At 45.1% G+C, this 15,547-nt stretch overlaps 1 protein-coding gene across 1 annotated transcript; it reads right to left on the reverse strand.

Annotated features, from left to right (window-relative positions):
* Positions 1–4,735: 4,735 nt before the first annotated feature.
* Positions 4,736–5,302, reverse strand: LOC136525782 (uncharacterized). Its single transcript, XM_066518652.1, has one exon. The coding sequence runs from the start codon at positions 5,300–5,302 to the stop codon at positions 4,736–4,738; it is 567 nt and encodes a 188-aa protein (XP_066374749.1).
* Between the last annotated feature and the right edge of the window lie 10,245 nt (positions 5,303–15,547).

A 15,547-nucleotide genomic window follows, 5' to 3' on the forward strand; every position in this document is an offset into this window, starting at 1 on the left:
TTAGAAATAGATGTAGACTTATCCTTTTTAGGTGGGAGAATAGAATTAGCAACTTGCTAATTTTTAGATTGAACATCATTCAAACTAGCAGCGCGTTCTCTATCAGCTTGTACAATTTGAGCAAGGGTCAAAGGTACCAAAGTAATTTTTTCCTTTATGCACAAAAGTGTATTTATTACTTCTACCATGGTGTGTAGCATCATTGTCATGTTCCCAAGGACGACCCAATAAGAGTGAACAAGCTTGCATAGGTACCACATCACAATGAACAGAATCAACATAAGAACCAATGGAAAATGAAACTCTGCAAGTTTGTGTTACCTTTGCTTTTCCAGAATCATTTAGCCACTGAATATAGTATGGACGTGGGTGTGGGCGTGTGGTCAAGCCAAGCTTCTTGACCAAATCAGAACTCACCAAATTATTGCAGCTACCACCATCAATAATGACACATGCTCGACGGTTGCTGATGATGAAGAAAATCTAGAACAAGTTATGGCGTTGTAACTTCTCAGGTTGCTGTACTTGTGAGCTGAGCACCCGCTCTACAATGATGCTCCTATAGGCCATTGTGGCCTCGTCACCAAGGACTTCACCGTCCTCCTCATCTATATCTTCGTCTTCTTCATCTTTAATGTCAGAGGTGCTGATGTAACCATCTTCTGTAGCAATGTATGACCACTGACTTGGGCAGTCCTTTTGCACATAGCTAATTCCATGGCAGCGGTGGCCCTGAAGTCCCGAAGTGTGTCCCGTCGATGCAATGGATGAGGCACTCTTGGTAGGCACCTACAAAGAATTTTTACCTGATTCTGAAGGTCATGCTGGAGGTGCGTTAGGTGTAGTGGTAACTCCAGAGGCTGCTGGTCACTTACTCGTTGGTGGAGGTGCCCAAAAAGTGGTTGGCTTGGTCAGCCCCGAAGATGGTGCCGAGCATGGCGTGTAAGTGGAGCTGACCTTGCTCTTGCTCTGCTATTCACGCCCCTGCAATTCCTTTTCTGTAAGCATAACAAAATGAAACAACTGGTTGATAGTGTGAAATTCTTTATAATCAACAATATCCTGAATCTCATGCCTCAAACTCGAATAAAAACGACAAATGGAATCTTCATTCCACTCCACAACACTACAATGCATCAATCCCTTTTGGAGCTCACCATAGTAATCATGTACATATTTTTCTCCTTGTTCTAAATGCATCAATTTCTTACGCAAGTCTCTATGATAAGGAGGAACAAAATGATCATGCATTGCTATCTTAAGTTCTTCCCACGTACCAGGTAAAGTATCATGTGCAGCTAGCCCATTCCACCAAATAATGGCAAAGTCCTTAAACTCACTAGTAGCTTGTCAAACTCTATGATGCTCAGGCACAAGGTGGGCACTAAACTTTTGTTCTACTGTCATCTCCCAATCAAGATATCCCTTAGCATCATAATGACCCGAAAATGATGGTATTGTGAACTTAATCTTAGCATAAGGATCATCGGGCACACGATGATTATTACCTTGATGGTGGTGGACACCACCCATACCTATCGTGTTGCGGCGAAGATGTTGTCATAATCTTGCTTGTCGAAAGGTTGCTCAGTCTATGTTCCCATTGGCATCATGCACCGTGTCTTCTGGCAAGAGACCATCAGTGTTGCTGCCAGATACGTCGTTGTTGACCGCCACAAGGGTTTCCAACTTAGTAACCTTGTCGGTTAGCGTAGAAATTTATTTGTCCAATCTCTCCATGTTGTTGCCAATGTTGAGTTCAATGAGTGCATCAGTGACGGCCTTCCTGATGGCCTCATTCATCCTTTTTTGGGCATTATCTACAGCAGATTGCAGTTGCTCTTGACTGACACACTTGTTGAAATCCTTGGGGCTGTTATCTCCAGTCTGATCACCTCCTACCATTATAAACACAAAAATAGGAACAAATGGTGAAAGTTATCCCTACCAAATGACTACGTGGTTGCAGTGGTGTCACTTTCACAACAAGTGAAAGCATCTTACCAAGCTCTTACAAAGTTCTTACCAACGCAAGCAGTGGACGGTACAATCAGCGGCTGGTTCGTGATACCTGTGAGGCAGTGGTACCGAGATTGCAAGGCCCTTTTTTTATACTGATCTGAAGAGTTTGTGGAGCTTGGAAGGCACACAAAGAATAATATGTATATTTGGCACACAAGTCAGTAACAGAAAGTAATGCTGAATTATAGTCCGAAGTACTTGTTCTCGTTGCTGGTCTAAAATGTTCTAACTGACAGGTGTGTGACAAATAAGTATGGTGGATAGCAAGGTGCTAGGTGTGTGACAAACAATTATGGTGGATAGCAAGAGCACACGAATAAGGAACTAGATAGCACACGTTAACACAGCTCACTTTGGTCTTCTCTATGTGCTTCTCTAGATATTGTTCCTCTTTTGCCCCTCTTTTTTCTATATTTTTTTTATGTCGTTGTTTTTTCGAGAAACTTCGACTTTTTTTTAATTTTTTTGATATTTTTTCTTTACTTAGGAGCACAAAAGAAGTAACCACAGAAAATATGAGCTTAAACAAGTGAAAGACGTGGCATGTGGAAAATTCAGAAGACATGGTCAAAATTGACAAAAAGCTTGTGACCACGAAAAGAGGATCTTGTGACCAGTTTTTGGCCAAAATAAAATTTTCCAAACTAGACAAAGCGGGGGATGGATAGATCCGAATTTTTTTTTCTGATCGATTTTGATATATGGAACGTCGAAATCTGAGTTCGTATACGAAAACTAGACCAGTTTTGAGAACAAACTACGAATTAAAGGACAAAACGGGAACAATGCGCGTAAAATTGGTCACGGCGGCAAGGATTTGATGTAAATGATGGGGGAAAACACACGAACTAGACTCTAACATGACCTAACCAGCAACAAGACCTCGACCAGGACACAAACTCAACATGACGGACTCTAAAACTAAAATATACAAAGGCTATGGCGCGGAAGGTTCTAGGATAGGGAAAAAATGAGTATAGCACTGGACTATGGGATGAATGCGAAACACTCAAAACTAGGAAATAGGGGATAAATGTGAACCTGACAGTATACCTTAGCTCTGATTACCACTTAGTGGGGACAGGGATCCCGATCTTCCGTCAAGCACAGGTAACTATCGTTGTGGCGGAGAATGACACACCGATCCGACTACAGATCGAAAGATCGAACCCTGCAATCTTAGCACCATAACTCCTCTGGTAATCAACCGAGACATGGATCCGGTTGACCTCGCCAAGAAGGCTAATCCCTGCCTGCGCAACGAAGAACACAAGCAAGAACAAGAAAGAAAATAACCAAATTGCAGATGAATGATTAATCTCACGATGTTGGGGTCTCACAAACCGATGAACGGTGAAACTATTCTTGATAGATTAATCTAAGCAAAACCCAAAACCTAATGATGGCGATGGCATATGATTATAAATGTCTTAGGGTCATCGCCTACCCTGGACGCGCCCCCCTAACGGGCTCAAAGACAATACACGGCCCATTGGACCAGATACGGTGACGCAGCACCTAGATAGATTTGTTTCGACAATTCCCATGGATACCAAAGAGCGTTTAACGTGAGACCACTTGGATTGTCTTCCTTATCAAAGTAGCTTTCCAACCATATATGGATCGTCGAAAACGGAGTCTAGATGCGTCTTGGGTGACCAGTTTAAGGCAGTCTGGTCCTGGAGGCCAAGGCAGACTCAAAATCATGTTGGACCGGGCCTCCGGTTTTTGTTGGACGTCCTTGCTGGTCATCATTGCCACCACCTCTTCCTCTAAGTCCCTCATGACCCTCTCCAATATTCCAAATTAACATAACATCATTAGGTAGCAATCTATTCTCAAAAGTATGAAAAGAATCACTTAAGAACGAGCTCACCTCTAAATTAAGTTGTCGCGTTCGAGCTCCAGTCATTGGACCTTGCATAATGGTTGGAGGATCAGTGGGTGCATCTGAAGGAGTGATGTCCTCATCAGGAGATCCTTGGCTTCCTGACCGAGCCGCTCATATAGTTCTTGAGCCCGTTTGTCAGTACTCGGGGGCTCGCTGCATCCCTCGCTGGGTCACCACGAGCGGCTCAAGTCAGTACTCAGACATCACACCATCCGACGATCAGTTGCTTCTGGCAGCCTTGAAGCCTAGTGGGCTAGCCTTGAACCCTCGATGATGCCCCTTCTAGGGGGCCCATAGACCGGCATGCGGTGGGGTGGAACGATCCGATGAAGGATCGGGAGATAGGCAGAAATCTATAGAAAAAACAGAATGGACACAAGAGAGGGGAAAGAGTACATAGCTGGTAACGCGATGGCCAGGGCCGCTCCACTAGTGCCTTGCCATTCTCTTGCCTGCTCCTCCTGCTCCGTCCATCCCGTCCTCGCCTCACTTAGGGCCTTCTGCAGTGGTCCTCCTTCTGGAAAGGTTAGCAAGTGGTCAGCTCGGTCGATCCTCCGGTGTGGCTGAGCCATCTCTGGGATGGCTCAGGTCAAGGAAGACAACAAATAGGGCAAATAGAGGTAAGTGAAGTAAAAGGGTTGGGAGGACGGGACTTATCTTGGTTTTTGTTATTGGAGAGGTAGGCAGGTGAAGGAGGTCGGCAGGCGGGCCTTGGCTCGGGAGGCGTCACTTCTGGGCGGATGTCTCGGCGATGGCCTTCCCTCATGGGGAAAGGTTAGAACTCACCTTGATCAGGTCAGCCCCTTTTGGGGAGCCGAGCGCCTAGATGGAGGGGCTAGCCGAGCCACCACTGCAGCTAGAGGTCTTGACTGCCTTTTCAATGCTCGGTCGATCGAGCACCGCCGCCGTCTTGGACGCTTCCTCCACCAGCGCCCTCCTTGCATCGTGGCTAGGGCTGTCGAGAGCACAGGGGGCAACGAGCATGGCCGCTTGGGTGGCACACTCTTGCTCGTAGTAGTAGGCTTGCTTGAAGCTACCCTCGACGGTGATGACCCCCTTCGCGCTGGGCATCTTGAGCTTGAGGTAGGTGTAGTTGGGGACGACCAAGAACCTAGCGAAGCACGAGCGACCGAGGAGGGCGCGGTAAACACTGGGGAAGTTGACAACCTCGAAGGTGAGTGGCTCCTTGCAGAAGTTGTCCAGCCGGTCGAAGGTGACGTTGAGCCGAATGCGCCCGAGTGGCACGGCTTCCTTGCCTAGCACAATCCCATAGAACGGTGCCTTGCTAGGGCACTGGCTAATCCAAGGGGTGCCTATTTTGTCGAGGGTGCTGGCATAGAGTATGTTGAGGCCGCTGTCCCTGCCCATCAGCACCTTGGTGAGGTGCATGGTGCCCACGATCGGGTTGACCACGAGCGGGTAGCGTTCCAGGTGAGGGAAGCGATTGGGATGTCTTCTTGGTCGAAGGTGATGGCCTTCTGGGTCCACTAGGGCCGTGTCAGGGCAGCGAGGGTGTGGACTGCATTCATCTCCTACTCGGTGATGCGACGCTATCGGTGGGATTCATATGCCTAGGAGCCCCCGAAGATCATGAGGCAGCGCTCGGCCTCGGGGAACTCATTATCCTCCTCCTAGGTGCCGTCCGCCAGGTAATCGGCCTTCAGGGCAGGCTTTTGGGCCTTGCCCTATTGGCTGAGGGTGCTATGGATGTAGACCTTCATGGTAGCGTAGTCCTTGAGAAGGTGCTCTACCTACCCCCATGGAATGGGCAGGGGGATTCGAGCGCCTTCTCGAAGTGGTCCAAGCATGCAGCATGCCCGTGGGGCTGAGCACTAGTGGTGCGGTCAGCCACGGTGACCATCTCCTCTCCATGGTGCTTCCGGTCCTTGTTCCACCTATCACAACGTTGCTGGGATGAGGAAGGATTGTTGGCACCGTCGCCACCACATAGGTGGCCGGTGGCCTTGGCTTTCTCGCTAAAGTTGGCCTAGACGGCCTCCTCGCCGGTGGCATACTGGGTGGCGACATCTAAGAGCTCCTGCATTGTGCGTGGGGTCTCACAGCCAAGAGCATGGACTAGCGCCTCGCAGGTTGTACCGCAGATGAAGGCGTTGATCACATCGGCGTCGGTGATGTTCGGGGGCTCATTGTGCTTCTTGGAGAAGAGCTGGATGTGCTCCCAGAGGGTCTCACCACCCCTCTGCTTGTAGTTGTGGAGATCCTAGGAGTTCCCCGGGTGGGTGTAGGTACACTGAAAGTGCCCGATGAAGACCGCACGGAGATCGCCCCAGCAACAGATGCTGCCGGGCTTGAGCTGCTCAAGCCAAGCTCTGGTCAAGCTTGATAGAAGAAGAGGAAGGTACTAGATGGCTAAGTCAACGTCTGACCCCCTAGCCTTCATGGCGAGGTGGTAGTCCCAGAGCTAATGGTCCAGGTCGGTCTCACCATCGAACTTGGAGATGTGCGTCGGTAGCCGGAAGCGCTTGGGGTAGAAGGCCGCCTGGATCGCTGCCCTAAATGCCAGGAGGCCGAAGTGATCTAGGATGGGGCCCCCGCCCCATCGCTCCAGGGTATGGGACTACGCCTAAGCGTGGCGCCTGGCCTCGATGGTGTCGCGGATGTCGCAGTCATCGCCGATCTGGTGCCACGTGAGGGACGCCGAGGAGAAAGGTCGTGACTTTGCTCCTACCAAGGCATGGCACCCCGGGTCCATGGCTGGTCAGAGCTGTTGCCGGATGTGTCGCCGCTGCACCCCACCGCCTGTGGGGTGTGAGCATCGGAGCGCCACCTGTTGGCGGTGGTCGTCGTCTGGGATGGTCGAGAGAGCGCGGTGTGGTGCTGAGAGGCTGAACTCTCATCCTGCTGCTCGAGGGCGACATGGACGAGACGCTTTGCCTCGTTCAGCCGCTTGTTAGTCTTCGGGTCTGACTTGTCGGAGATGTCTTCCAGGTGGCAAGCGGCGGCTGCCATGTTGTACGTCGTGCGGGGGAAGCAAAGGCCACTTGGAGCCCCTGTGCAGGCGTTGTCGTCGTCGCTGAGAGGGTGCGCGGTTTGTTGTCGCGTAAAGTCCTGCCTTTGACACTCGAGCTCTGCCTCAGCGGCTTCTAGGTCCACCTACAGAGCGTGCAAACGGTCCGCCATCTCCTGAAGGTAGGCCACGCGACTACAGGGACTCTGGTCCGCACGACGTGAGCCCGGGTGCCTCCTCAGCAAGATCGTCGCCATCGACGTGGTAGCACATGCACGGTGGGGCGTCGTAGTCGATGTCGTCAGAGTCGTACTCCGGTCCGTTCCCTAAGAGGACCTCGAGGAAGGCACGGAGCGAGGAGACATCAGTCCCTGCTGCGTCGCAGAGGATGATGCTCTGTGGTGCCTCGCGACTGATGAGGTACTCCAGCTCCAGCTGGAAGGACGTAGCCGTGCTCTGTATCCCAAAAGGTAGGTCTGGGAGGTAGTACCAGAAGCGATTAGGTGGTGGGAGCACCTCACCAGTGGCGATCTGGTGGTGGACATTGACCAGCATATAGAACATCTGGTGGCGGTCCGACATGGTGGGGCTCGGGCCTAGACCGCGCTGGATCTGTCGGGCCAGAACCTCGAGATCTGCTCCCAGGAGTCCTGGTGGAGGAGGCGGCGTCGGGGGCTCATTGCCCACCGGAGCTGCCCCATGAAGTGGACAAAGCTCGTCATAACGGTAGGTGATGTAGGCCAAGCTCCCAAAGTTGATGACCTAGCCTGGAGCAAAGGAGCCGGCCGTGACAGAGAAATCATCGAGAAAGCGGACACCACCATCTGGGGCGGTGCTGCTTGCTCTGGCGATGAGGCGGGTGGCTCCGGCCACCGTAGAGCCAGAATCACACTTGACGCTGGCCCCTACCTGACGCGCTAGCTGTCACGGGGTCAAAACCGCGGCAAGCATGTTGTTCGAGTTGGTGTCAGAGTATAGGGTCTCTGGTGGCTCAGGTGGACTTAGGAACACAAGAATCACACAGAGAATATGCAACAGTTTATCCTGGTTCGGGGTAATTCGGTCTCTACGTCCAGCAGCTGATGATCCTTATACTCAAGAGCACCTAAAATCTTGGGGGTTACAAAATAGTGAAAAAATATGGGCAGTGAAAAAATAGATGGCTATCAAGAGTAAAATATGGGCAGTGAAAAAATAGATGGCTATCAAACAGACATTTAGATAGTCTGATTTAGGTAGTACTGCCGCTAATATAGTTATGGCTATTTCCTGTCAAAACAACTAGATACGGCTAGTTCTTGCTGATCATGCTTTTATATGATATTAGTGATAGCCTGAAATTCTTCTTTATTAAAAAAAATAGTGATAGCCTGAAATTGCAGATTTCTATACACTCCTTTAATTTTGTTGATGACCCTGATATACTCATAATTGGATTAATACTAAACAAATTTTGTTTGGTTCCCATTAGCTTTTTTCCCTTTCTTACACTTTGGCAAGACTTTATTTGGCCTCTGTTCAACCGGTGGGTAATATGAATCACCTTTCCTCTTAAAATGTTGGTAGCTTGCTGAAAGTTTCTCTGATTATTTATTTCTCATTTTCTTCATAGTCAAGGCATCAGCATATTCCTTCAACTCCATTTTGAGCTGTGATCCTATCACAGCCTGGAAATAAGACATGATACTGTAAGTTTTGCCTCTAAACTTAATTACAGTAAGACCATGATTTGCCTGTTAGTCGTGTATGGTGCCATCTGCTTGTTAGCTCCACTGCAATCTGATTGTGGCTTTGTAGGTTTTCTTACAGCCACTGGATCGTGGGTAGCTAGTTGATGTTATGATGATCTGCCCACCTTGGGATAGTGAGCTGTCCCAAGTACATCGAACTGCTTACGTTGCTATGAACTGATCCTGGAGCAGTTTCTATGTCGCCAATCATGCGTGTTTTCATGAATGAATTACATGATTTGGCAACATAACTACCTGATGCACACGCGCAATATGCTTGTCACTACACAATAGTGGATGGTCCTATACCCTTATGAGAATTTGGGGTAGCCTTTAGGTGGCGACCAAGTGTCGTCAGGAAAAAAAAAAAACTATTTGAGACAGAGTAGCCAAGAACTCCAATATGGCAATATCGGTGTGTCATGTGTACTCAAGGCCATAATGGTTCAAACTGGACCATATGTCCATATGCACTTCTGATGAAAATTGCAAGATGCAGCAAACTTACGGTGGCGTGGCCTTAATGGATTGATGATGACAAAGATGCGATAGATATGCGCCATCACCCTCTCTCCCTGGCACCAAAAGTTCTGGTGGTGTTAAAAGTTCTGAGATCATCCTACTTTAGACAGAGAGACTTTCTTTCCCCCAATGGCAACTTTAGACTCGGACTTGGAAAGTTGTGAGTGACTTAAAGAGAAAAAAAAATCAGAGGGAACGTTTGAAGGAAATCATGAGCATGAGCCACGAAGCAAGTACTGTATATCAGCAGGTATCATTTTTTTTTCTTTGGTCTTGCTCCTAGAACACCGGTTACTTGTGTTGATCTTGTACTCTCCATCTGGTCGCAGGTAATACATGGCAGTACTTGGAAAGGTACTCCAGGTCGCGTTAGTTTGATCAGCGGTTGCTGTGGACATGGGCAGTGATAGCCGACGGTAACAGCAGCTGAGAGCTGGGCTTCGATTCGATTTATAGACTTAACTGTCAGTGGAATTGTGCACATGCGAAGCAGGGAAGGCAAATGCAAGAAAACAAGAAGCGACCGCTCGCCTGAACTCCTTGGTCTCATTCGCCATTCTTTCATGTGACAGCTAAATTACTGGATGCTGGATGCTGCGTGATGTGAAATGGAGATGGCCAGGTAGGAGGAGAGGAACGAGTCGAGGTTGTCCGTTCTCTTGTCTTTTCTTTCTATTGTCTGTTATGCTGGCGATTTGATTTGTTAGGCAGAAACAAATTGGGAGAGGCAATCATGCCCAAATAAATGATTTTCCGTTTTTAGCCCTAGTAGCTCTGCACCCCAAATGGCCAAATGATTCAGGAGTTCAGTTTCGCAAGGACATACTGGAGCACTGGTAGTGATAGGACCAACTAAATAGAGGCGCCCTTGCGAGTTGCTTCTTGCTTCCCTCCTGCTCTCAACTATAGTACCAGGACATGTGCAGAGATGAGAGAACCACAGACAAAGATCACGAGCATGGTCATTCATCGTCAGAGCTACACGGTTCGCCGCTTTACCAGCATCCACACCACGAACAGATTTTTGTTACGCGGTGCCCAAAAGCAGTGATGGCCTGAGGGAAAGCCGGACCCACGATTTCAGAATTGTGAATGCCTAAGCAGAGACCAAAAAGAATTTCAGATTTTACCTCTGAATTTGATTAAGAAAGAAAACAAATCGAGAATTCAAGATCTGCCAAGACTTCCGCCTTCAAGCTGTCTTGTGGGTGTGTGGCCTCCTGGCTTAGCCATCGGCGGGCAGCGGTCGTGCTGTGCGCTTCCCGGCAGCTGAGGCCGAGCAGCGAGCCTTGTTATGCTGGGTGGACGGCCGAGCGCCCCTATGGGCTGGAGGATCCACCCATAGGGCAATAGGGTGCTGGCGCGCGGGGTGCCATCGTGCCGAGTCGGCGATGGCCAGGATCGGCAGTTATAGTCGCTAGGATCACCTGTGAATATCTCTGATTAGTTTCTTTACATGTCTGATGATGTTTTTTACTTAATTAGTTTTTTACATGGCAGAAGATAGGCTTCAATAGCTGCTAGCATTAGCAAATAGCAACGCGCAAACGAACAATAACAGCTCCGAGCAATCCAAGCGGAGCATGGGAGAAAAATAGAAGTTTCATGTTGTTTCATAGTAGTACAACGTTGTAATTTACAAGGCAGGTCACGGCATCGTTGCAAACCCCGATCCTCAAGGGCCTGCCTCGACGTCGATCTCGCCGCCGGCCATCATCGGCTTCACTTTGTCGTAGCAGCCGTCTCGCGGCCAAAAGCCACTTGCGTGCCGCGAACGCCACCCTCCAAGCAGCAGCTGGATACTCAGGTGTTGAATGCTTTCCAGCAGGCTCTCCAGGTGCCGCTTGACTCGTCCAAAGAGGCAAGCACTGCGGATGCTGTTCAAAGTCGACCTGACAAATGTCGACCTGGCAATCGATGGCCTGCCCGAGGATGCTTGCTAGCTTCGACAGCCTCCCTTTGCTCGTCGCCATTTGTGTGTGATTATGGCAATTATGGTTATTGTTGTCAACCCGTCGCAAACTTTTCTTGTTACTTTGTTTGTTGTGTTGGGTCACTTCCCTCCTTGGTAGTCCCTGATTACTTCTGTTAAACTTCTTATGTCCTAAAATAAGTGACGTTTTTTTACTTTTAAACTTCTAGTTTGACCATTCTTCTTATTCAAATGTTTTGTGCAAATAATAAAATAAATAAGTTATTATTAAAGTATCTCTAATTATAGAATAAGTAATAACGAAATAAATAACATTTATACAAAAATTTTGAATAAGACGAATGTGTTATAAAACATGTTGCCAGCAGTTATGACATTTCCCTCTCCGTCTCTCATGATCAAAATAGTAGATGAAAATAGAACACATAGACACAAGAGATGGGGAGACTATTATTTATTCCTCTAAATATTGTTGATTACAACATAGAACTCCCACGTATATATAGTCCTGCCAAGGTCTAAGAGTTTGGTAAGAGCCCATATATAAACGGACTAGGATTAGGATTCTACCTTCTTCTTTTCTTTTAGGATAGAGCCCGTATGTTTTACAACACTCCTCCTTGGACGATTACCATGATATGCACATGCCTCATTAAAAACTCCATCCGAAAATCCAGTGGAAAAAACTGTTCTAGGAGAAAAGAGTACATCGCATTCGTTAATTGCATTACACATGTTGTCTCATTAAAACCTTATGTGAAAAAACTTTAAGTAAAAACTCACATAGGAAAAAAAAAGTACAACATTTAACCTTCTTAGTCATTATTCTTCTGGATATTCTATTCTTCATGAATAGATTTTTATCCTCATGATAAATGCATAAACTTCAGTGTTTTAGCAAATATGATTTTCTTGACATTTGTAATTTTAGTGGTTTACCTTCGAGGTAGATTCAATTAGATATGCTCTCCTCATAAAGCCATACTTTGAACTTTATTGTTCAAATCACACATCTCACAAATGTATGCTTAGTTAATGGTATACGATACCACAATACTATATCTTTCAAAAAGTTAGCTCATAATCTTCTATGAATTATAATAGAGTAAACAAGAGCACAAGAGCACATGCATAAATGACCACTTATTAGTTGTGCAAGACAAATAAAATTTATCCTTCGGGATAATAAATCCTTTCAGAGGATTATGGGGTTAAATAAGTTACAATATTCAATATCTTCTAGATAGTGTATCAAACTTATACTAGAGTTTGAGTACTTGTAATTCTTTCTTAGTGGATTTTCAAATTCTACAAATCTTCAGGACTTTGATTGTAGCACTAAATAATAAATCCAGTCTTGCATTTGGCATTTAGGAGATGATTCAATTACCAAAATCACCATTATTCTTATACCTTCTATGGTATTTAGATGATATCAATCACTTCATTGCTAGCTTTATAATATACACTTTCTGAGTGTATGTATGACACCTTCATGGTGCTTCGGATTTCTCATTTTCTTTCTCTCGGGTCTATATTCATTTTAGGGATCAATGGTGTTTATTCAAGAACCAACTCGTAAATCCTTCAATGATTAATTCCTTCAAGGATGTTCTCATTCTTAGTGAATAACAATTCTCTTCTATAAGATATATTCTCTATTACATGAGAGATTATTATGTGATATACACAATAAGACAGTGATATCCATTGCAAAGTTATTCGTTGACTCTTTTCCTTCTAGGACATGCTCTTCTTGAGACTTCAATATTCACACAGGAATATGTTTTACTTTAGACTTTTTAATACTTGGTATGAGATTTAATTTCCGTATGTTGCGATTTATATTCTTCAGGAACTATATGGATCATTATAATCCATTCATTAACGGCATATTTCATATTCTTTCATTTCATTTGCCAGAGATATAGCAGAACATTTTTTCTTTTTAGTAGGAGATCCAACCTCAATTGCTTTTTTCATTGACCCAATATAATCGCTACAGGCGACTTTGCCATGGACTTTGTTTTTTGGATTCGGATTCTCATAAGAGAAGCATTCGCAATTATAGAAGTAGCGTTGTCGACAACTATTATTTTCTCCCAATATTCTCACAATATGAGATTATTCTGTCTCTTTGTTATTTCCCAAATAAGAGATGATTTATTGTTCTGCATCCCAACACTAATGATGCGTGCGCATAGTGTGTTGAATTCATCTTCATGATGATCCTCTTTATGAGGTGCTTAACCTTCTACATGAGGTGTTCTCTTCATGAGAATGGAGGAGTTTCATTTTATTTCTATTCAACAAGTACACACTAAACTAGAACCCATAGGTGTCCCCGTGGATTTTAGATCGATAGCATACAACATTTAGTTTACTACTAGTAAACATAACTTCTGGTTTATAACTTCAAGTTACTCCTCTTATTTTCAAAAATATCTAGCATATGCTCCGCTTCATGCTTCACAAGAGCATTAGTTAAACTATTGTTTGATTTAGTGCGTGATACTATTCCTGCTTCAAGCTTCAAGGAATATTTTACTTTTAAGATCATTTTCCTTATGTGAAAATAATATTTGGCATTCAAAATAGGCTATCTCCCCCTAATGCCAACATTAGATCTTTAATAACATACTTCAAAAGATATTCCCTATCATGGGCTTAAATAATTCAAATTTATGTATCTCCAACTACAAACGGATGCCCGTTCATGTATGCTATGATAAAATTTTATAGGAAATATTCACGCACATATTTAAACATAGGGTTAGTATTCATTAAATGCAGCGAGTTAGAACACATAAAGTGCACATAAGAATGTTTAGCATTCCTACAAACTTCGGGATGTTCTACCCCTGATTTGCACATATATATCTTAGTTTAGAACGTGTTATAAAACATGTTGCCAACGGTTAGGACATTTTCCTCTCCGTCTCTCATGATCAAAATAGTAGATGAAAATAGAATACATAGACACGAGAGATAGTGAGACTATTCTTTATTTCTCTGAATATTGGTGATTACAACATAGAGCTTCCACGTATATATAGTCCTGCCAAGGTCTAAGAGTTTGTAAGAGCCCACATACAAATGGACTAGGATTATGATTCCACCTTCTTCTTTCTTTTTAGGATAGAGTCCGTATGTTTTACAATGGAATGGTCAAACAATAAGTCCATAAGTCAAAAACATCACTTATTTTTACGATGAAGGGAGCATGCTTCTGTAAAACTTCTCCTGGCTTCAGTTTAAGCTATGGGTGTTACTGCACATGCAGTTTGCTCTAAAAGGATTTTAACGAGTGTTAACAATTTCTCTGAATTGCTTCTATTGTGTGTGTAGGTAGCAATCTAGGCCTAAGCATATTCTGAGCCTGTTCGTTTGGCTGTGGCTTGTCGTAAACGATCGTAAATTTTCAGCCGAAACAGTATTTTTCTCTCACACAAACCAGCTAGCAGTATTTCTTCACGAACAAGAAATGATATGAACCAGCCAACCGAACAGGCTGTCTGTCAGCTACATCTTAAGCATATCATCACCGCCCAGAGATAATATATGATGCTGTACGTTTTGCTTCTAAACCTGTCAAATAGTAAGACTCTGATTCATCACTTAAGGTGTCTTTTTTGTATCTTGGACTTGTGAGGTTATACTCTTTTGCTTTTAATAAAATCCAGTAGGGGGCAACCTCTCCTGTTACCATAAAAAAACTTAAGGTGTCTTTTCAGATTTATTAATGATGAATTAACTTGAGATGTGGCAATATATAGCCCGCAGACCAAATACGCCCTAGTTGCATCTAGTGTCATGCTTGCTATAAAACTTGCTTAGCTCTATTGCAATCTGGTTGTGGGCTTGTGGCAAATTCTTCTCGATCATGCTAGTTTGTGAGATTAGTGATAGCCGTGAGATTGCAGATTTCTGTAGGATCCTCTCTTTGTTTTGCTCGTAAGGGTAATTTTTTTTTTAGATTCCTTTGAGTTTTCCTATCCTTTTCTGTACTTGTAGTGATAACAGAGATGGTGTTTTTACTGTTGTCGCGTCCAGGACTCCAGGTATATGTAGTGGCCAACACATAAGCATATTCTTTCTCAACTCCATCTTCACCGTTTCACAGTTTGGAAACAAGACATGATTATGTAGGTTGCCTCCAAACCTGAGTACTGTAAGACATCAATAAGACCATGATTGACTACTAATACTTCTTTTGAGAGTTTTAAGAAGTTAGTCGCATTTGGTGTCATCTTTGCTCGGTACCTAACTGTCGGTGTTTCGAGTAAACACCAACTAGTAAATTTGTATTTGTTGCATATTAGGTCCGGATGGTGTACTAAAAGACACAAGGTTTATACTGGTTCGGGCAGAATGTCCCTACGTCTAGTTTGCTGTTGCTGCTCGTGTTATTAGCACTAAAAGGTTCGTAGTAGGGGTACAAACGGTCGAGAGAGGGACAGGTCTCAAGTCTCTGATGGAAA

This window comes from Miscanthus floridulus, chromosome 19, assembly GCF_019320115.1.
Source record: "Miscanthus floridulus cultivar M001 chromosome 19, ASM1932011v1, whole genome shotgun sequence".
NCBI classification, from domain to species: Eukaryota; Viridiplantae; Streptophyta; class Magnoliopsida; order Poales; family Poaceae; genus Miscanthus; species Miscanthus floridulus.